The 22533-nt window shown below is 40.5% G+C and overlaps 1 protein-coding gene across 2 annotated transcripts; it reads left to right on the forward strand.

Annotated features, from left to right (window-relative positions):
• Positions 1 to 115: 115 nt before the first annotated feature.
• On the forward strand, positions 116 to 22064 carry LOC145441310 (phosphatidylinositol 3-kinase regulatory subunit gamma-like). 2 transcript variants are annotated; one of them, XM_080319139.1, is made up of 11 exons: positions 116 to 727; positions 1338 to 1400; positions 2304 to 2416; positions 4728 to 5034; positions 7230 to 7405; positions 7466 to 7573; positions 7962 to 8077; positions 15081 to 15257; positions 16754 to 16927; positions 18169 to 18258; positions 19967 to 22064. In XM_080319139.1, exons 1-11 carry the CDS (start codon positions 688 to 690, stop codon positions 20148 to 20150), a joined length of 1548 nt encoding a protein of 515 aa, XP_080175265.1. In that variant the 5' UTR covers positions 116 to 687; the 3' UTR covers positions 20151 to 22064. The 2 variants fall into 2 exon arrangements, with proteins under 2 accessions (XP_080175265.1, XP_080175266.1); XM_080319140.1 differs by lacking the exon at positions 1338 to 1400 and having other exon boundaries at positions 131 to 727.
• Positions 22065 to 22533: the final 469 nt, after the last annotated feature.

Below are 22533 nucleotides of genomic sequence, written 5' to 3' on the forward strand. Positions count from 1 at the left end.
TGATACCTAGGTATAGAAGTTACTGCAGTTTTCGGTGCAGTGGTCGCTGTGGAACTGATACATATTATACTTGGCAATCTCTAGTTAAAATTTAGGACACCGAATCTTTTGAGCCGTGACTTGTTGGACACACATTCTGGTCCCTTTGTTGCCCTGGCTATGATAAAGACGACCTAATGTTGTAATTTTGCAGTGGCTTCAGTGCGCTAACACTGGCAGCCCCCCAACAAATGGTGCCCTATTGTGACTTTAATTGGAATAATGATTTAGAGTATCAGAATGATCCAGACTGGCATGTAGTCTCTAAGGCTGGATAACAGACCACAGTTCCGTGATAATTTCTTTTTTCTTGCGACCGAATGTGACTCTTCCAGGACATCTTTGAGTCTAGCAAAACCACAAGGTATTATCACATTTTCTGAGATGTATTTCAAGATGTAAGAAATTTTGACATTGGTGAATGGTGACATTAGGCATTCCGCATTTATTGCTCGGTCTGTTACCTGTATTGAATTACTTGATGTTTTCTTATTTGCATTGAATTAGATGTATAGGCCTATCATGGCTTGAATTTAGTGATCCGTTGTCAGTCGTTGTATTACTCCAGTATCAAACAGTAGAATGGACACATTTCTCGGAAATACATTTTGCTTCTTGAGCCACTAGATCTCATTAAAAGTTACTGAGATGTCGCACACACCTCATCTGTATCCTCATCAGATGCCAGGTAGGTGTAACTATATGTTACTAAATTTGTATTGTGACTAAGCCTACCGTATGCTGTTTTGTTATTGTAATCTAACCGTTCGACCTAACGCAGATGAAACACATATCAAGGGAGGGTAATTCGATATCGTAGGCTGTTGTGTTACCACTTTCTGAGTAGTGAAAGTGAAATAAAGATTTCACTAATTTGAAAATGTTTTTCATGGGGTACATGAAAGACATTATTCCATTAAATAGCTATTTTGAATGGAATAAGGCTCCAAATTTCAACATACCATATCGCACAAAATTTAGGTAATTAGAAATTCGCTGTTGTCATTGAATCAGTACTAGCTTACTTGAGTAGATGTATTTTATAGTTGCTGTATGTAAATACAAGAACACGGCACCATTTCAAACCTTTGTGATTATAAATAAATTCTCTTTCTTTTTATCTCGCTGTCAATATATGTATGCGTGCTATAACTACTTCCTTATAAGATTCAACTTTCATTCCAATTTGACTTCTGAAGAAAGGCACCATGGAATGCATTTTCAATTTATCATTTTGCTCCATTCTTGAAAAATATATGATTGCATCATAAATGCCGAATTTTTTTTCTGAAAATCAGCTCCAACGATGACCTGTTTTTACACTGATGCGTCTATGTGCCAGCAATTTCAAGATTCAATAGGTGACTTACTCAGCCATTTTTGAGCTCTTCTATGTTTGTATCCAGCGTTGTATGCTAATCATATAAGTTGTTGGTGCAACCGTGTAAACGGCTAACACAATATTCAATTCTCGTTGTTCCTGAAACATCAGTATATATAAAAAAATTTCTAATTTGATAATATAATTGAGAAAATGCTCACCAGTGGACTAATGCCTATAGAACGAATAAGCTGCTACCCAGATGGTCTTGTCAGTCTGAGCATCTGACCCGATCGATAATAATTGTCCGAGTGAAAATTTACTAAGCATCACAGTGCCTATAGTTTGATTCAATTCACCTGGCGTGCAGTGTAAGTGTATGCCCCGGATGCAATCATCCTTATCCTAGGCCTATATGTATAAACACCAGCGCAAACTTCTCTTCATGTGTTATCACATTTTTTCATGATCCATCCATTTTCTACATCGTCACGAAGTAACATAACTGATTGGGGTCATTTGAAGTGAAATTTGTCGGGACTACTTACTAAAACTTGACTGGTTTATCATCTATTCCAGGACACAGATGTGTCACATAAACTAGATTTTATGTTGGGGTTAGACTGAGAGAGAGAGAGAGAGAGATCAGATTTATTTTCGCCGGCACCATCGAGATGCTTTTGACGATGGAGATGCGATACGACCTTTAGCCTAAGCAAGGTCATCTAGTCTGCACCACCGTATTTTTCTCCTCCACGCTATCCATGGATGCTGAGCGCCTAGCAGGATAGCCGTGGATACCACTTTTAGAGTCTTTGGTCTGACCCGGCCGGGGATTGAACCCACGACCTACCGATCGAGAAGCTGGACGCATAACCATTACACTATCTCGCTCGGACTGTGATACAGTTATCCTTCGAGTGACGATTGTTATTATGTTTAGGAATCGAGTACAAAGTTGTTGCGAGATATGATCCACAAGAACCAGAAAGATGCATTGAATGCGAGGCGAATGACATTATTTTCATCGAGCTGCCAGTTGTATTCGATTTCAAAGTAAGTTGCTGTAAACAAGGACATTGAAGTGTCCTTTCAAATGTAGCATGGGCTTGTAGCTTGAATTGCGGATACTGGATATTGAGATTGACACAGTTGGACTGTATCAGTGTAAATGATCTCCTGGATCTTTCTATTCTTTGTTATAGTAAATTTCTGGTCCACTGGTGCAGATTTGTGAGATTTGAGATTCAAGTATATTACATTTATAATAACTGTTGATAATTCTTGGCATTCTCACTCTTGCACACTTGCGTTTATCACAATAGCCATACCAATGAAGCCCAAAACATGGCACCCATGGTATGCGGTGCTTTTGTATTAGATAGACGCGGAAATGCCTTGAATTTCCCATTCTTCAAAGTGCTAACATCGGCAGAATCGCACCAACTTGGCTAGGAAAACTTACCTATCGGAAAATTTTCTTTCTTGTTTCAATCAATCCCAAATTCAAACCTTATCTGTAATACTGCCATAAATGGTATATGAATATGCTGGCATTGTGATTTAAAAATGGCAAAGCTTGAAGTAATATGCTGACCTAGGAGCAATAGTAAGATGCTTTAGACCAGGGGTTCTCAACCATTTCAGCTTGGGGACCGGTAAAATTTAAAACCGCATGTTGGGACCGGTGAACCTTAAAATCAAAAGTAACCCAAAACGTAATCACAGCAAATGTATGCATCTCAAAAGAAAATATCGGAAAGTTCAATTGTTGAGAAATTTGCTGCAGCGCTTTTGATACTACACCTTTACGCGTGTTATTGAATGTATTGTTCTATGATATAGGGCAGTGGTTCCCAAAGTGGGCGCCAGCACCCCCCTGGCGGCGTTCACGAGCCTGACGGGGGGCGCTGGCTATAAAACTGGGCGGTAGCCGGTAGGGGGCGCTGAGAGCAAATGTAGGTTTAGAAGGCAACTGCTCAGTAGTGTTGAAACGATTGGTAAATAAAGCAGTTAAATACGCAGTAAAAATGTAAAATCGATTCAGTCAGGGCGGGCAATTCAGGGGCCGTCCGTCTATGTATTCAGCTGTACCGGAAGAGTCCATTGTTTCATAGCAATGTTGATCCTGCCCATCAATGGACTAATTTAGGAGTCGACAGATTCCCTAGAAAGCGTGTTTCCTTGCGTGCTATGAGAACTACGAAGTGTTTGAACAGTTATTGCTCACTGCAAGGGATGATAGCTTTTTAAGAGAAACTGTCTTGTGTGATTTTATTATCTGTTTCAAACGATCGTGGATTTTCCACAGTGCTGCGACCATGGCCTTTGATACAGCATTCTGGTTGCGAGAAACGATATCGTTCTCAACGGGCATCTTTTTCCAAAATTTATGAGTAGAATATATCGGTTCTTGACAATGATGAAACCTGATAAAGGTGAAAATGACACTCTCGGATTCAGTGATAAGCCCCTGATATTTCACCAAATTTTGCGTCACGTGAACTCAATCTTGCATGAGCTACCGTCCAGGTCGACTACCCGATTTTCAAGGAGAAACATGAATCAATCATCTCAGAAATCTGCTCGAGGATAATGGTGATTTGATTCCAGGATATATTCCAATTGGAAATTCCTCACCGGATAATCAATACGATTTTGAGGAGCTGATTTTATTGTAGTGAAGAACAATTTCAAGTTCAACCCAAAGTTCAAGATATCCAATCACTCGTTGCCCTTCCTCGCTCATATTTGATAGAACATGTTTACTGAGTTGACATTACTGGAGATTTGAGAATCAAAACTCAAACCCAATATGACGATGACAATAATAAGAGGTCTACACCAGCTTCGTCCATCTCATTATTAGCTGTAATAAATGCAGAACAACTTTCGTTTTATGGTTTAGGCGTGGTGAGGGGGGTCGGGGGCGCTGGCACTTTATTCGTTGCCCAGGGGGCGGTAGCTCAAAAAAGTTTTTTGAAACACTGATACAGGGGAATCCGAACATGAATTTACCACGATGAAGTACCGTTTTCTGTACCAAACCTATGTATTGAGAGTTATCCGGGGGATGCGAATATGAATCTACCGCACTGAAGTAACGTTTGCTGTAGCAAAGTCATGGACTGAGAGCGATTCAAGTGTCGTTATGAATTGGATAATCACAGGTTTATGAAGTAGAACTCCTTATGAGACAGATCTTAATACGGTCTGCATTTTAAATAGTAGGCCTATGTCTTACATCAGTAAACCAGACCACAACTACTTGAACGAGTGTAAGTGATATCTTGTCGCCTGCAACATATTTCCATTTGATATAAGCCGAATCAAATTTACCTCGTAACACATAAATATGCTTGTTCAGGGCACTGAAATGAACCCGGAGGGATGGTTGTACGGGACGAACACTAGGACAGGTCATTGCGGATATGTCCCAGCTGCGTACGTAAGATACGTTCAAACGATACAGCCTCCTATTCTGCCACCGGCACCAATGCCATCCAATCCGCTCCCTCGCATTCCGGAATACGACACCCCCAAAGAAGATTGGTACTGGGGCGAGATATCAAAAGACGAGGTTACTGATATTTTAAGAGACACGCCAGACGGAACATATCTTGTAAGAGATGCAGCGACCACTCCCGGAGATTACACATTGACTTTACGAAAAAGTAACTATGATTTTATTGCGTTTATTTCCTACTACGAGTGGATGCGTTAGTTTATAGTCTGTTTAGAAACAGCATGGTAACGAATAAGATCTCAGATGTCGAACAACTTTTGCGCTTCGTCCATGATTTGAGAAATCAGATGAGCAAGTTTGTCATTTGAGTTGAGTTGCAACACAACAAAGTACGATTTAGACCTAATAATGTTAGGGCATGATTTCGCGGCGGTGTTGCAATGATCGGAATTCCCTTGAAAGATACGGTCCGTTTAGTCTGGGAGTAGATTTGGTTACAGGATTGTTCTGGATCATGTTTTAGGAATGTTGGATTGTTTAGATCTGTGGCTGCCCTTATGATTACGACGTACTTTGATAGTTATGTTGGCATTGTTGGGCATTTCAAAATAATCACATGATTTTTCATTTCAGTGGTGTTAGGATGATCTGAAACCTTATTATTCCCCTATCACACTACTGTATGATTTATATGGTTACAGTATTGTTAGGGGTCCTGTGTGATGAAAGAAATGGTGCCCAGTGTAACAGTAAAACCATCAAAGTGGTTATTGGATTTGAACATCATTGGAATAAAATGTAATATATATAAAGATTTCTACAGAATTTCCATTTGCTGTGGTATTGTCACTACAGTTCTAGTGCTTTGCACATATTGAAAAACAATCGGCTATTTCAAAACATGAACGTACTCGACAATGTATGCCTAGATTGCCGACTGATCATTCTAATCAATGTCAGGCTTAGTGATTGTGTCTTCAGCATAGTATGGATAATTACTTTAATTGGCACTGTAATTCCAGATTGCTGTGATTAAGATACTTTCATTAAACGTTAGATTTTTACATTTTTGCTCAGGCCGTGTGGTTGAATTACCGTAGTCCAAATGAAATTTCCTTTTGAGGTCGTCATTAACCAGTTCCATGACATTCTCTGGTTTGAAGTTATACTGCACTTTCAACCACACTTTAACTAGAAAAGCGGTCACGAATGGAATCTTGTCACTTGCTGTTAGTCTCTGATTTTGATTGCCTAGCATGAAGTTATTGTGATCGCATCAAAGCATTTAAGTCAGTACTGCAGTTTTGACCTGTATTTCGCAGTCAAACCATGCACTAACTGCGATCTTATTACTTATGTTATTCTTATGTAATTTCATGCTCCAATTCACTAAAGAATGTGTCAGCTTAGGAATGGAATGCTGGATCGCAAAGTTGTTGTTCCAATAGGCTACATGCCAGTGAATCGGGTACGGTTTCGCCTAATCCCATTAGTGATACAGGGAATATATCAACCATGTTTGATGTTTATTTTGTTCTGACTAAGAAACCCTGCATATTCTCAGTAGCCTAGATGTGAATTGGCAGGTTCACAAATCTACTCTCATTAATCAGCATAAACAAAATACAGTGTCCGAGTGTCGTAACCTGCATAGGCCTATATCCACCAGTTGTAAATAGATCGGTGACTAGATTAAAATCTGTGAATACTGTTACTGCTACTGCTGACGTGGTACAGCACAGCACGATACAATAGATACAATAATTTGCAAAAACGTTTCGTGGATAGAGATTTTTTTGCTGATTTCCAGTCAATTCTTCGAATTGCACAATCATTACTTGAAACACGGGCAACGTTTTGGGGGACTTTTATCGAGTCACCCAAATCCCACTGAACCGTCATGAAACCAATCTGGTTAGATCTATCATGAATTACAGACAGCCAAAATTCAAGCTTGTTTACAAGACCAAGCTTAGTCAAATATTGAGATTGATACCAAGGCCCATAGTTACATTCCACAGAATCCACAAGCCGTGCAATTGTTTGGAAAGTCCATACAATGAGCATAGTCAATAGTGCCCCTTCAAACTATACCATAAACTCTGCAATTCAAATTCCATTTCCGAGAAACTACATTGATTGAATCAATACGAATGGTCAAAAGAATTCTGATAATCTGAAAAGGAAATACTGTGTCGGGTGTGAGGAAGTCAATATATGGAAAACCAAACCTGGGCCAGTTGAAACATCACTACATGTCAGAATTGAGACATGGCTACCAAGCGCAAAGTAGGCGACATAAACGTCGTAAATATGATAGCAAGCTTGTGCGACGATGAAAGGCATTTCTTCGCCCTGCAGTCTACATCTTATTCTGCTTTTGTAAGTCTGTGTTATTTTCAGATGGCGTAAATAAATTGATCCGAATTCACCATCGTAATGGCATGTATGGATTTTCACCGCCGTATAAGTTCCGTTCCGTAAAAGAACTAGTCGAACACCACACTAGAGTTTCGCTGGGGCAGTATAACGGTGATTTGGACATATGTCTCCAATTTCCAGCCACAAGAACGATGGACGTACGTGATTCCCGGTTCTAAACCGATGCACCTTTTTGTAATCACTTTGTGTCCTCGCAGGTTAACATCGACGACGTCTACAAAAGATTACATGAAGTTCACAACAAAGTAGTGGAGAACACGAATTTGTTAGAAGATATCCAAACCAAGTGCAATGCTGGTCAGCAGGTCAGTAGCATCCTCTGTACATTTTGCAATATCCGTATTTTCATGTTTTTGTGACTCGGCGCAAAAGGAAGTCGTTTCGATTCCAAGTAACTGAAAGCGTCTATCATGCTGGCTGATCGCTACCGGCCCGTGCTTTGCTTAGCCTGTGTCATAGTGTGAGTCACGGCAAGCTCATTCAATACATCAACAGGCGTTATCAAGTCTTGAATGCTCGGGCATAGTTTGACTGGATATTGATATTCTATCTGTAGTTATGTCTATGCGTGACTTCCCTCCCAGGCCTGGACGTACACGACTGTATCGAAATCAATGTTACAGCCCTGGCTAAATGTTTGTTCGCGGGTTTCGTATCTTTCATAATATTTACACCCCGCGTGTACTTTGACAGAGCATACAGAATAAGAAGACGGTCATTGCTTCTTATGAAAAAACAATAGACATTTTTGAAAACCAATGCAGGGTACTTGAACGAAGGCTCAACGAGGGAACTCATGACGATTCCAAGTAAGTTACGGCACCGGTGATAATAATAATGCTTCATGCATTTCGTTTTATGTCTCGAGTGTCATTGAATTTGCTCACGACGATGTTTGGCGTATAGGTGCTATGTGTCAGGAATATTGTGTACACTTGCTTCGGTGCTACTTCCTGCGTTGAATGGATTGCGAGCGGAAAGTTCATTTTGTATGTGCGATGAAAATATTAGCCTATTGTGACAGCGCAGATTACTTATGGTGAAACACAGTGACCGTGCTGCTCAATGGAGTGTACGTCTGCTTTGAATTGAAACATTTTTCTCGTTTGTTCAGTTAATTTGAAATAGGTTTTGTCACACATTTAGTATCGGTATGGGGGACAATCCCTGATGTCGGATTTCACTGACCACTAATACGTTACATTTGCCGTTCCAAATATACATTCAGTATCGGAGGCTATCAACTGGGCAAATTGAGGTTATAATTTGGTTGCTTCTGTTTCGAAGACTTTGTTTTGGTTAGTACGTTCTGCATCCGGGCCTGTCTCATAAATATTGCAGGCGAGACGTTATTACTTATTATATTAAGCTGCTCGAAACGAAGAAGGAATTGATTATTTTCGGTGTTGGTGTGCCGCGAATCTCGATCCCTGGGTATTTGGTGCAATTTGCTGTCGTAACTTGACCCTTGATCCTGAAATGAAATCAGTCCGTCATGTGTTGTCGCCTTGTGATGTCATTCTGCTATTTGACGCCATAACGTTTTAGCGTTATGTCTGTGTCACATGCTGTTCAATGATTTCATTGGCCGTACAATTGCATGATTTTTTGGCTAGACTTACTGGTAGGTACTTTGACCTTGTCCAACTTGCGGTATATTTTTTTATTTTTCATCAGCGCGGCTACAATCCACGGGAGTAATTTCGGCGTCTCACCTCATCAAAGTCAAATCTAGATTTGGCGGCAGCAGCAATAGGCTCCTATGAAACAAATTACTTCACTCCCTTCGTGATTGCCTCAACCTCACATTGACGATCACACACTGGCTTTCATTATGATTTTTTTTAATTGGATGGTGTCTCGACTGATTTAATTTTCAATGTGTTATCCAAGAATATAATTTGAATTCTTTAATTTAGAAGTTTGGAGATATGATGCCGAATTGCACTCTTGATCCATGAATAACTTCCAAGAAAAACAGGGTTTACAATACAATGTTATAAACCCTACTTTTTCTCATTACCCGATCGAGCTAATTTTTACTAGCCTAGGCTATATTGCGCTACTTTGTCGAGCGGCAGTTCATAACATCCTTTTTCAACATGAGTCCAATTACTAATTACTAGGGCGGTTTTTTTTTGACATGTCAAAATTTGTCAAAATTTTGTCAAAATTGTAGCGTTAGGTCAAAATTTGTCAAAATTTTTCATTAAATCAATAAATTTTTGACGTCTGCATTTTGTTTGTATCGTAGATTTAGCACTGTCGGTGAACATATAATTTGATATTTTACCACTTTTAGCCTATTTTATAGGCCTACCGTTGTAAACGACTGATCGTCTGCTCATTGTGAATCATAAACGGTAAAAAAAACAAAATAATAGGTAGACATGGGGTCAGATCATGTCAAGTGATCCAAGCCATATCCCCCACCATCTCGAGCCGACATGAAAATTGGCATGATTACAGAGCTTTGTTTTCTGATTTCAAAAAAACAAATTTTGTGAAAATCGGTCGAGCACAACCGAAGATGTGGCCATTCAAAAATTGCAGTTTTTGTGATCGCTCAAGCGAAAAAAATGTCCGAAATTTACACATGTAATTGAAATTTGCTATATTTTGGTCAAATTGAGGTTGTTGAGGGTGAAACTTCCACACTTGGTCATGTACATCCTACTTGATACTTTGCCCCCTTCTTTGACACCTGGGGTTGCATAGTCTGACCTTTAACCCCGTGAATCTGTTAATGTCTTCAAAAATCACTCATGTGTGACGTCATATTTAATTGCAAATATCTTTTGGCTGAGAGGTGATGTCATCAAGTGTTAGGTGTCATTGGAAAGCTCTTGACAAGGACTTTCAAAATCAACAATAACTTTCCTCGCTAAAGAATCATTATATTAGAAAAATTTGTTGTAAAAAAGTGTTGAAAAAATATTTGTATTTTGAAATGTTATTACAATTTTACTTTTACAGGCTGCACGGTATTGGATTAAGACTTATGTTTGTAGTATGGATACTTGTAGTATAGGCTCTGTTTTGGAAGCTGTTTGTCACATAAAGGCCTACCGATATCAAAAGCAAAAATTAGTGTCACTGGATGATCTAAATGATGAAGAACGAGAGCTTCTGAAAATCCGGGTTGGAGCAGAATGCAACATCAATACTAGTACCGGTGCTGATCTTCTGACTACTGGTACAATTTGCACGTTTCACAAGTATAAATTTCTTGACACTTATTCTGCATCATATAAATCCTGCTGTGATGTATTTGAAGGCCACACAAGACCTATCAAAAAACAACTAGGCATCATTTCTTTGAACTGGTTTAAACGAATTAAGCACCACGACAGTAGCTTGAATATAATTCCGGGCAGGAAACTGTGCAACAATTGCAGATATAAAATGGAAAAAAAGCTTGAAGGCAATCCTGATACATCATTGAGTACTAGTGGAAGTGAGTTGGAAGAAATACAATCACAGTTTGAAGCAGATTCCTCACTATCATCTCTAAATAAGAATCTTCATGCTGTTGGTGAATCTCCACTAAAGCTGCATGCTCTTTCTGGTAATCGGAAAATCAGATACGGCAAAAGAAAATTAGAAGAATTGAATCTCAATGTTAGAACAAAGCTTGCCACGGTTTTACATGTTGATGAGATTCAAGAATTAGTAGAGACGGGAAAAGAGGAATATGAAAATGAAGCTGCTTTTGAAAATATCATATCAGAAATGAAAGAAAAAATCAGTAGCCCTAATTCAACAAGAGCTCAAAAAATTCAAGTCTTAACAATGGCTCCAGAAAATTGGCCAAGAAAGAAAATCTCGGAAATTTTTGGAGTAAGTGAAAGGTTAGTGAGACATGCGAAAGAGCAACGAAAAGACAATGGAGTTTTTTCTTTACCACCACCACGAAAAGGGAAGATGCTTTCAGATGAAACAATTGAAACAGTTGTGAAGTTTTTTGAAAACAACGAACACAGCAGGTTGATGCCAGGGATGAAAGACCGAGTTAGCATTAAAAAGAAGGTGTATAAACAAAAACGTCTACTTTTGTGTACTCTGAAAGAATTGTATACCTTGTTTAAACAGCAAAACCCGCATGTGAAGATTGGATTCACTAAATTTTGTGAATTGAGGCCAAAATGGTGTGTTAGTGCAGGATCATCTGGAACACATGCAGTATGTGTCTGCACCATACATCAAAACGTTGTTCTTATGTTGCATGCTGCCCACATTGAAGAAACTTATAAAGATTTGCTTCAATTGTCAGTCTGCAATATTGAAAACAGAGACTGCATGCTGCAGCGTTGTTCGAACTGTCCCGGATTTGAACCAGTTCAGGAATTACTCAACTCAAAATTTGAAGATGTGGATGAACCAATTTCTTTCAAACAGTGGGTGTCAGTTGACCGAACTGATCTTATAACTCAAACCTTATCAGTAACTGAGTTTATTCAATTATTATTGAAAAGGCTTGCGAATTTAGCACCACATCATCACATTTCGCATTCACAGTCTTTATATTTGAAAAAACGTAAACAAGATATGGATCATCAAACAGCTCTTGTATTAATGGATTTTGCAGAAAATTACTCTTTCCACATTCAGGATGAAGCTCAGGGGTATCATTGGACCCACCGAAGTTGCACTGTGCACCCAGTAGTTTGCTACTACAAGTCTGCAAGCAATGAAATTTTGCATTTTAGTCTCTGTTTTCTATCCGAAGAGTTGTTGCATGATGCAGTCATGGTTTATTTGATTCAGCGTAAAACAATTCAAGTTCTCAAAGCAACAATTCCCGATTTGGACAATATTGAATATTTTAGCGATGGTTGTGCTGCGCAGTACAAAAACAGAAAATCTTTTTACAATTTGTGCAAGCACGATGATGACTTTAAAGTGGACGCCGCTTGGTCCTTTTTTGCCACCAGCCATGGTAAATCGCCATGTGATGGAGTTGGTGGCACTGTCAAAAGAGCTACAGCAATGGAAAGTCTGAGACGCCCACTGAATGATCAGATTTTGAATGTGGAAGGAATGATGTCTTATTGCGTGCCAAATCTTCAAAAAATAAAATTTATAAATTTGCTCAAAGACGAATTGGATGCTACAAAATCTTTTCTGGAAACTCGATTTCAGCTCGCAGCCACAGTCAAAGGTACTCGAGCCTTTCATCATTTTAGGCCATTGTCATCAACAAAGCTAGGAGCAAAACGTGTCAGCCAAGATGAGCACTATGCGTTGGAAGTTGAATTGAATGAAGACTCTGAAAACCAAGAACACATCCTTCAAAGTGAAATTATTCAAAACCAATTTGTATGCGCGGTTTATGACAAAAAGTGGTACATTGGCATGGTCATAGAGTTGGATAAGCTAAACAACGATGCTTTGGTTAACTTCATGCACCGTAAAGGTCCATCTCTGTTTTTTCACTGGCCACAAAATAAAGACTGTTGTTGGACACCATTCCAGCACATTTTGTGCACAGTAGACGTTCCTTCTTTAGTCAATAGTCGGGGACAGTATGAACTGTCAAAAGAATCAAAAGTGAAAGTGGATCGAGGTTGGGAAAAATATCATAAAAGATAAATGTATCTGATGTGTGAAAAGTAATCATCGCTGCACAATATAAAAACTACAAAACCCACAGGACATTGATGTTTATTGTCATGCTTAGTGCTGATTGTCACTCAAATCTATTGTGTAGACACAAAAAATATTGTATCTCATCATTGTGTTAATTTGGAATTCTTATATGTTTATGAAGTATTTTGTGTATTCACCACAAACTGTGCAGCAAAAATTCCTTCAATATTTGAAAATCGGTTTGTTCTATAAGTACGCAATGTGAGAATTTTTCATTAAAACATGCTATTTGCAGGTTAGTTTCATTGCACTCTTACGGTGTGTAATGGTTCTTTAGCGAGGAATGTTATTTTTGATTTTGAAAGTCCTTGCCAAGAGCTTTCCAATGACACCTTATACTTGATGACACCACGTCTTAGCCAAAAGATATTTGCAATTAAAAATGGCGTCACACATGAGTGATTTTTGAAGACATTAACAGATTCGCGGGGTTAAAGGTCAGACAATGCAACCCCAGGTGTCAAAGAAGGGGGCAAAGTATCAAGTAGGATGTAAATGAACAAGTGTGAAAGTGTCACTCTCAACAACCCTAATTTGACCAAAATATAGCAGATTTCAATTACATGTGTAAATTTCTGACATTTTTTCCGCTTGAGCGATCACAAAAACAGCAATTTTTGAACGGCCACATCTTCAGTATTACTTGACCGATTTTCATAAAATTTGTTTTTCTGAATTCAGAAAAAAAAGTTTTCTAAGCATACCAATTTCCATGATAATCTGAGATGGTGGGGGCATAAATTGAAATTTTTCTGGATCACTTGACATGATCTGACCCCATGGTGTTATGGTCAACGTACCGCAGTATCCTAACTGAAGAAAGACTTCTTGTGCATTGCATCATTGTTATATTAAGAAGCGCATGATGAAAAATTGTGATGTAGACAACATTGTCAGAATGAAGCAACCCGGTGTGTCACCAGCACCAGCATTATACGCACAATTTGAGTGTTGTCGGCCAACAACTGCTGCTGTTGAAGGTCCTTGACAAGCTTCCTAGTAAGGACGCGCGCTTTCTACCCAAGAATGCAGGAAAGCATCTCTCGTTGTAATACAAAATATTTTAATTATTTCTACCATAATACATATTGTAACCACTGGAATTCTTCATAGGGCCAGATTTCGTTAAAATATTTTTCTTATGTAAAAAGTTCCCTGTTGCAAAGCCAAAAACGTTTTTTCAGGCCAAACTACTTCGTTAGGACAGTCAGTTCAAACCAGAAATGAAGATAAGTGGTGCAATTTTAACATTATGTGGGAAAACACCTAATTTGCATACGCTAGGTCAAAATTTGGTCAAAATTCAGTTTTTTTAGGTCAAAAAAAGTCAAAATTTGGATTTTTTAGGTCAAAATTTTCTTTTTTTTAGGTAAAAAAAAAACCGCCCTACTAATTACTTAAATTGATTCTGTCGAGTAGTGTGTCTTTTCTATAAATTCACATCGTTATCCTTGTTAACTAGCAAGATGAACGTGGCAGCGTAGTCCACGGTCTTTGTGTTTCTGTTCGTCGGTACTGCCATTCACGGAAAAGTGCTATTTGATATTCAGTTGAATGGGTCACCGCGTGTCACTTGCATCGGCTTGGAGTAGGGCCTACAGTTACTTGGTTCTCGCTTATAAGAGAATAATTTTACAGCACTGAAGGCAAAATTCTTAGGTGTCTATAGCACTCAATGACAAGTCTGTGCAGAACAATGTCCTTGAGAGTCCATGTGCCGTGGTGCATAAATGTGGTGAATATGTTATACAAAATTAACAGCAGTGAATGAGACACGAAGGTGTTGATAAAACTGATTATTTCTCTTGAAAACTTGACTGGTTCCACAAGAAAATGCTGAATTTGTCTTTTTTTCGTTACACGCTACCCTAGAATTTGCTGTCGCGAGTCAGTGAATAGTGATCGACTACAAATCACGCCTTGTCGCTACGCGCTACACAGAACAATCCCTCCGCGACTGTTCTCTGTGCCTGAACTGATGAGAGGCATAACAATAGAACTTCTTGCTCTGTATTTTGAGTTTCAGTGACCTTGTCTGGCCTGGTCAGTCAGAATACTTGATCACAACACTGGTGTCCCCGCCGCACAAGCACTTCAAAGGTGCAGATCAAAATATACTGCCTTCCTCATCTCGCTTGTCTAAACTTGGTTTGCGTCTCCCAGGGTCATGGACAATTTCAAGCGGCTGCAGTCGCGTTTGAAGACTATCGTCGACGAACGACACAATTTGGAAATCATCCTGTCGGATGAGATGCAGGAGAATCGCCTGCAGGAGTTCCAGGCTAATACCATCAAGGGGGAGATTCACAGAGACAAAAAGCTGAAAGACAAGCTTCTAATGTGAGTGTGCTTGTGATTTTTGGTTGTGCCATTTACAGTACTGGATAACACTTGATAATACTGGCGCGGTTATGTGAAAATTTGGATTTGCAGTCCACCCTAAGCTCTTTTTCTGAAATACCGATACTAGAGGTCGACCGATATTGATTTTTACAGGCCGACACCGATATATCGGCACACTCACAAGGCCGATATTAATATGGAAGGAGCAGAGAACAATTTCACCAAAAATATTATATATCAGGCAAGATGGCACTTGTTCATGCCACAGAAAGCTGAACAACAAACGAGAAAACTGAAATTGAAAAGAATTATTGCATAATTGTGCACATTCGTTGAAAATTGGGATAACCCAAAAAGCAAAACATGATACAGAATTGCAGATCAGTTCAGAAAAGGTAGAATCTGTGATATGTCACCCTTTGCGTCGTCGATTTCTTGAGATTGAGAACACGGGGCATTGAATTTTCAATATTTTTGAATTTTTTTTTAATATAAAATATCGACCTTCATAGTCCGATATCGATAATCGGGAAAGCTCTAAATATCGGCCTCGATAATCGGATATTTCGATAATCGGTCGAACTCTAATCGATACCGGTAGCCGATTTACTGCTGTGTCTGTGTCTATGGGGTTGTCTAAACGATTTTTGGTGTATAAAAGCAAAAGATTGTTTACCCACTGTCCAATGATGGGCCCAAATTCCTTCGTCGTATTTATCATGGCCAGCTTTCAGCGCTCAGTAACATTTTGATGGTAAGTATTTTCACAGAAGGTTTTCAGTTATTCATAAAATGTATTGTGCCGCAAGATTCTCAATAACGGGGTAAGCTAGCGCATCTCAGCGCCGCAAGGTCTACAAATACGGGTTTTTGTGGGGTCGTAATCTACAACTGTTACAAGATGGAAATATACCGGTGGTTCTGACCGGGTTTTCCATGGAACGCTACGGGTTTCATGAGCCAGTGTCAGAGGTTCCGTGGAGTTCAAGACATACCGTAGGTTACATATAATTTGCGATGATACTCTCGTCTTGGTCATCATTGGTTGCATACAACTAGGCCCAATCAGAAGTAATGTATTAGATATGTAGGCCTATTGTGGTTGAGTTTTGTTTTTACGACTCGGAGCTTCTTGGAGGAACAGAACTTCAATATACAATTAAATAGTATAGAACACTGCTAGTTGCTGGAAATTACCCCTGACGAGTGTCAGCCGAAAATATTTCGGTTCATTTCAATAAGGATATACTATTCAATTTTATGACTTGAAAAACTTGGGGTTCCACAAAGCCTTGCGGATTCGCGTAAGTGTTCCGTGGGTTAGTAATGTTAAGAACCACTGAAATATACATTATATTGCTGAATTGTTTGACTAAGACTTGGTGACTCATAGCGATTGAATGACGACCAACGCACACTGTGCCTTGTCCATATTTACCCTCGCTGATCCGTTATTGCTATTTCGATTTACACGGCGGCTTCTGTACACACAGGCAAGTGCGCACAGCCCCCATCTCCAGCGCGAAAATGACGACGCGGCTGCAGAGCATTTTGGGCGAGGAAGACATTTACGACGTCCTGGGGCCCGGCGAGGAGGAGGAAGACTTGCGGAGAAAGTTTCCGTTGCACGCTGTTCGGGAGAATTGGTATTTTCCCAAATTCGAAAGGTACGTCGCCAGAGTATGAACGGTTGCGCTGTTGCGTAATTTTTACAAGACAATCGTTTCCTATGAGATTCCTCGAACTTAGCGTGACGATACAGGACAGCGTGTTACTCCCGTCATTGCAACTGCGATTGGTAACCTGCTTCTTTCGGTAATGAAAAATTGTGCCCGCAGAGGTTGTCAGTAACAAAGTAGCTACTGGTGATTTTAAGGCTACTTTCACTTCTACTGCCTTCTAAGGAAGGCAAAACGAACCTTAGAATGCTTACTTGGTTACTTAGAATGCTTGTAAGTCGCTACTTTTGGTTTTACTTCAGTACAGTAACAACGAATAACGATCACTATGTTTTTGTCATCAATATTTCCAAGTGATGACTACAGTTTCCATTTCATAATACTAATACTAGCCAAACGGAAAACGCAAGTAACTTCTGTTCTGTATCGTATCGCAAACAATGTTTATCTTCCCATTTTTACGGTTTGTATATATTGTAGGGAATTAATCATTAATTCAGGGCTAGTGCATGGAGACGAGTCATGGGCGATAGGGTTGTCCAAAATTTGGAAAATCTCAAAAATGGTGGATATCAATGTCTCATTCTATAGATTATTGATGAAAAACAGCAATGAGCCTGGAATAAGCTCATAGGAGAGTCGTTGAGATATGTCGTAAAGCGTTTGAAAGTAGCTACTGACGAGTAGGCGTGCCAGCGACCATAGAACGGCCACAAGACTAGCAATCACGAAATCACGGCTCTCTATTGGCTTAACGGCTATGCTTCAATGATCACGACGATATAATTACCAATCTGGGTTTTACCTGTAGACTGAAAATAAGTATCGGAAGTCTATTTCTTATTGATGTAAAACTTATATTGCCAACAGCACATAAATTCGTTACTGGAAATAACCGATTCAACTTGAATCCGCACAATTGATACTTGACTCGCCCTAGTCATTACTGGTAGTCAAGTATTGAATAGAAGACACTTGACAATGCCATTATTATATCACACCCATGACCCATGTAATGCACGTATCTGAGAAATTTGCGGCAAACGTCTCATTAATGTAAGGTCAATTAACCCAACCCAGCCAATTTAATCCGACGAATAATCGGCGATCGGATGATCGAACAATTTGGCCATAATCAGATCAGCATCGAACGTAGATCAGTCTGGTGATGCGAGTCCTACAGCAAAGCTAGACTTGCAAGCGCCATTGATTTTGTGGTTTTTTTGCAGGGAAGATGCGCAGCTTGAACTGAGCGGTCGGAAATCTGGAACCTTTCTGATACGCCCCAGCAGGAGAGCGGCTTTTGCCTGTTCGCTTGTGTGAGTATCGCTGGTCGATGTGTCGGTTCCTCTCTGGCAGTTACGTTGTTCGAGTTCTCGAATTTTTGTTTGCCCAGCCATAAAATATAGTGGCGTGATTTTCAACATCGCTAGTTTGGACTTCTTGCTAAAAGTACTCGGAACGATCGGTTGCCGACTTCTTTTTTTAATCGTCGTATGGTCTCTGGCACTGGCTGAGTCTACGTTAGAGCCAGTCTGCCAAATATATTTCAATTTGTTTTCAATTGCAAAATGGAAACGGTTCAGGGCTTGTCCATTAAGTAGAGCAGTTATTCTCAAACTATGGTACGCGGAGCTTTATAGGTGGTATGCGAAGAGTGCTACTAGTAATGTCATACCACGGATTGGTGAGCTTCTGCATAGGAAGCAGTTGCAATTGTTTCATTAAACGGTGTTTTCTTGCTGTCCATTGGTGTTGCGGTACAGTACTAACGGGAATAACCAATGGGCACCGGTACATTCAAGTAACATAAGTTATTCAGATGGTGCTCCGTGTAGTAAAACAAGTTGGTGGTACGCCGTGTGGTAAATAACAATTTAGTGGTGGTGATGGGAAAAGGTTTGAGAAACACTGAATTAGAGGAAAATAACACCAAATTTTGAACTGATTTATAACATAGCTTAGAACACTTTCTGATATGATACAGAGTTCATGGTCTACCTTCGACTTATCTTACAACACAATGCCATAAGTGTAGTGCCAAAACTAACCTGCAACTCCGTTCGAGACCAGTAATATGTCAAAGCTACGAGGAGTTGTGGAACAAAATTCGATGAATTTCGACGGTACAATTTAGCAAAGTTTGTGGTATAATAAATACATTCAATCAAACATCTTTGTTGCATTTCTGTCTGAAGAAACCCAACATTCAAAATCCAGTCCATGGCATTAACAGGACGCCGCCTTGCACAAACTTCAATAGAACCGCACAAAACGGATATAATACCAAAAGACAGCAGTAAATCTCTCATTGAATTTCAGTTCCAATTCTTTGTTTTATGTTGCATCGTCATAATTACATTCCAAGAAAGTTCACTGATCCCCAAGCTGTTTTGTTGTTTTACTGGTCCGCAAGCCAGCTTTCACATTTCCGTCCTTGTTTTTGTGTGTATTTTATGTTCGATACGGTAGTTTTGAAAGATTTCAATATAAATATATCACCGCCATTGCTAGTATCTAATTCAAATTGAATGCACAATGACTAAACCGTTTCTAGTCATGTCGACTTCCTTTCAATATGGATCCATTATATGTGACAGCAGGACGGATTGTTTGGATTGGAAATTGATTTCTTCCAGTCGGCTATAGTCAGCAGGATAATACTGTTGAACTTAGGAGTTGTGTTGAGGTTTTGCGTCGCTATCAGTGGTTAACAGAATCAAACCAAGAGAAGAGTCATCTGAAGATTTTGGAATGCACAGATAAGAAATAAATTCCCGGGCATTCACACTCCCACATTTTAGGGATGACGTAGTGGCTTCGGGGTTGCTTTCAGGACAGAGGTTGTCCATAATGGAGTACTCGAATAGGTTTTGACCACTTTTATCTCTCGGGCGGTTCTATTTCAACACTACTACGTTAAACATATCTCTTAAGTAGGTGCTCCTGCGTGTACTTGAGCAGATAATTGCGACGTCACTTCTACTTGAGCAGTAATGCTGACTTCTTTGACCGCCTCTGTTACAGGGCCAACGATAAAGTCCACCATTGCCTGATACAGCGTACCGCCATCGGATACGGATTTGCCGAGCCTTTCAACCTGCACCAAACCGTCGATGACCTGGTGTTGCACTACGCGCAGAACTCGCTGATACCACACAACGAAAACCTAACCACGACGTTGATGTATCCCGCGGGGTGTAAATTTTGAGCCCGGGGGGACCTTTTCTTCGTGTGGGCCCGCGAAAAAACAATGGTTGATCGCGAAACGATGCAAATCTCGTTTTACGTACCTTCGCCTCATTGAGGGAACTGTCTGTGACTGCGAATGGAGCAATTTCGATTCGGAAAAGTGCAATTATCAATCGACTCGCTGCCTATCGGCTGGTTTTTGATCGTTTTCGGTCTGGCGCACCGGTCTAGTATTACCTGTCACCCACGTACCTTATCATCAGCATTCCGTATCAGCGTAAAATCGATGGCCATCCGCCCCCAGGCACGAAAGCCTTGATGTCAGTATATGTATCTGTTCGATAGGTGCAAGATATGGCTTGAGAATTTTACGATGCGGTTTCTCCAAAATTGAGGCATTTGAATGATTGTGGGTCATCGAGCACCCTGAAATTCGTAACAAAATCTAGTTATGTGATAGTATTTGTACGATACCCGACATGTTGACTCTCTCTTCCAAAGATCCGTAGATATAACGGTGGCTGCTCTTGTTCCGTATCGCGAGACTTGCCATATGTTGCTCCTGTCGTATTTTAGGTGCCTGGGATTATGGTGATAATTACTGATGCGCCCCTGCCGTTTGGTGTCGCTGAAAAGCTACTGGTGTTGTACGTACGAACGTGATTTCTAAATCCTTTTACTCAAGAGTCGATGTTTTGTTACTGTCCATTAGGTAGACCGGAGACCTGTAAAATGTTAACAAATGGTCGAGTTTGTCTTTTCCGAATATTTACGGGCCATCATCGCGAGCCGCGCCCAAATTCTCTGTACCGACGCCCGTGCTATTGTTCTAAAATGTTACGCGTTTCGGTTTCTGTCCCCGGCGTAGTGTACTGGTTTTTTCGGATGATCAATCGGGTGAGATTCGCTATTTACGGCAACTACGCTATACAGTACACACTCCTATTGCGTGATTAGACGTTGTGCATTTGGAATCGCTTTGATTTCTGGTTACTGCGTGGGCATTCACCGTGATAGTACACGCCGTATGACGCAGTTAAGTAGCGTATACATCACCATTCTAAAACGATTGCGCGGTATTATCGTGCGCTTTGATGATGGCCAGTTATTGCTGGATTAGTTTCGGGGATGTGTACGTGGTCGCGTTTTTAAGAAATCTTGATTGACCGGACTCGGATTGTTACAACTTTAACGCTTTGTCTCTTTATTATCTTGCTCTCAATACGCAACACCCCCTAGTATTTCTAATAACGGACTTTCGTAGCCTGGGGACATTTCGGCAGCGTATTAAATTAGCGGTTCCCACAGCTAGCGCGACGCTGCAAGGTGAATGAAGCCTTTTCCCGGTCGCCAATTTTTAACGACGTTATATCGGTCACGGGACTTGACACCGCGCCCTTGCTCGCTTCCCGAATTCACCACTGTCCGGATCGTTTTTATTGTACCGTACTTTGCTTTGATATTTTGTACGCGAATCTCCGCCGCGTCGCGGTGCCTTGTAAATTTGTGCGGCGCCTACGCTGCAGCTGTTCCGAAGTGGCGTAAATGTAGTAAAAGTTTGTTACACTCCGAATCTCGTAGTCTGCAGTGTATCCTTACCCCGTATCTGATTTTCCATAAGGCAGCTACGAAGATCGCATCCGTTTTCTTTGTGGCAAAGGGATATTTTACACGCCACGGCCAAAGATTTTCATGCCATATCAAGAGCTTCCTTTTGTAACGCCATGTTCCATTTTGTTTTTGCGGTTTACTCGCCATCATTGCACTACCTTTTTGGACCCGCCGTCGGCGGGGGGGATTTCGTGCTTCTCCGGTTGTGCCGAAATGAAATTGGCTTCCTTTAGCTGTAGATCGTGTTAATCAAGATTCGTGTCACATTTTCATGTTTTTACTCGACGGCTGCTTGTGTAAAATTATAGGCAGATTATACGTACTACGTCTCATGAATGCGGCTGCCGTGGGGTATGTACGTAGGGCCATAGGCTTGGTGAGCGTGGTAGGGCCGGCGTCGTCAGGGATTTTCAGGCTTCGCTACACAGCCACAGGAGCGATTCCCGCTGGTGTTCGCAGAACCACTCAGTAGCGAGCCAAGCCCCACTACCCTTGCGCCGGACGTGGATTGCAGCGTGGAAATTCGATCAAATAGTGATGTAAAGCGGCTGCGCGCGCGGAGGAAGTCGAAGGTCTCTCTGATACTTCAGCTTCGTTGGATTTGCCGGTATAAGGCTGTAGTCATGCTCAGCGATATCCTCGCCCTGGTATCGTGTGCGCTTTTGTTGACACAATACAGCAGAAAACAGAATCAAATCTGGAATTACACTGCGCAATCCTGGAAATGTAGACGATGCATATTGTACAGGTGGTCAATGTCATCACAATGAGTCAAGCGATTCTCCTATTGC

This window comes from Botryllus schlosseri, chromosome 6 (assembly GCF_051294905.1).
Source record: "Botryllus schlosseri isolate E-star chromosome 6, Bs_hap1, whole genome shotgun sequence".
Taxonomy (NCBI): Eukaryota; Metazoa; Chordata; class Ascidiacea; order Stolidobranchia; family Styelidae; genus Botryllus; species Botryllus schlosseri.

Coding starts and splice junctions, on each gene's coding strand:
- LOC145441310 (XM_080319139.1), top strand. CDS start 688: ATGTCGCACACACCTCATCTGTATCCTCATCAGATGCCAG. Junction 728..1,337: donor GTATCCTCATCAGATGCCAG/GTAGGTGTAACT, acceptor TCTGAAAATCAG/CTCCAACGATGACCTGTTTT. Junction 16,928..18,168: donor TATTTTCCCAAATTCGAAAG/GTACGTCGCCAG, acceptor GTTTTTTTGCAG/GGAAGATGCGCAGCTTGAAC.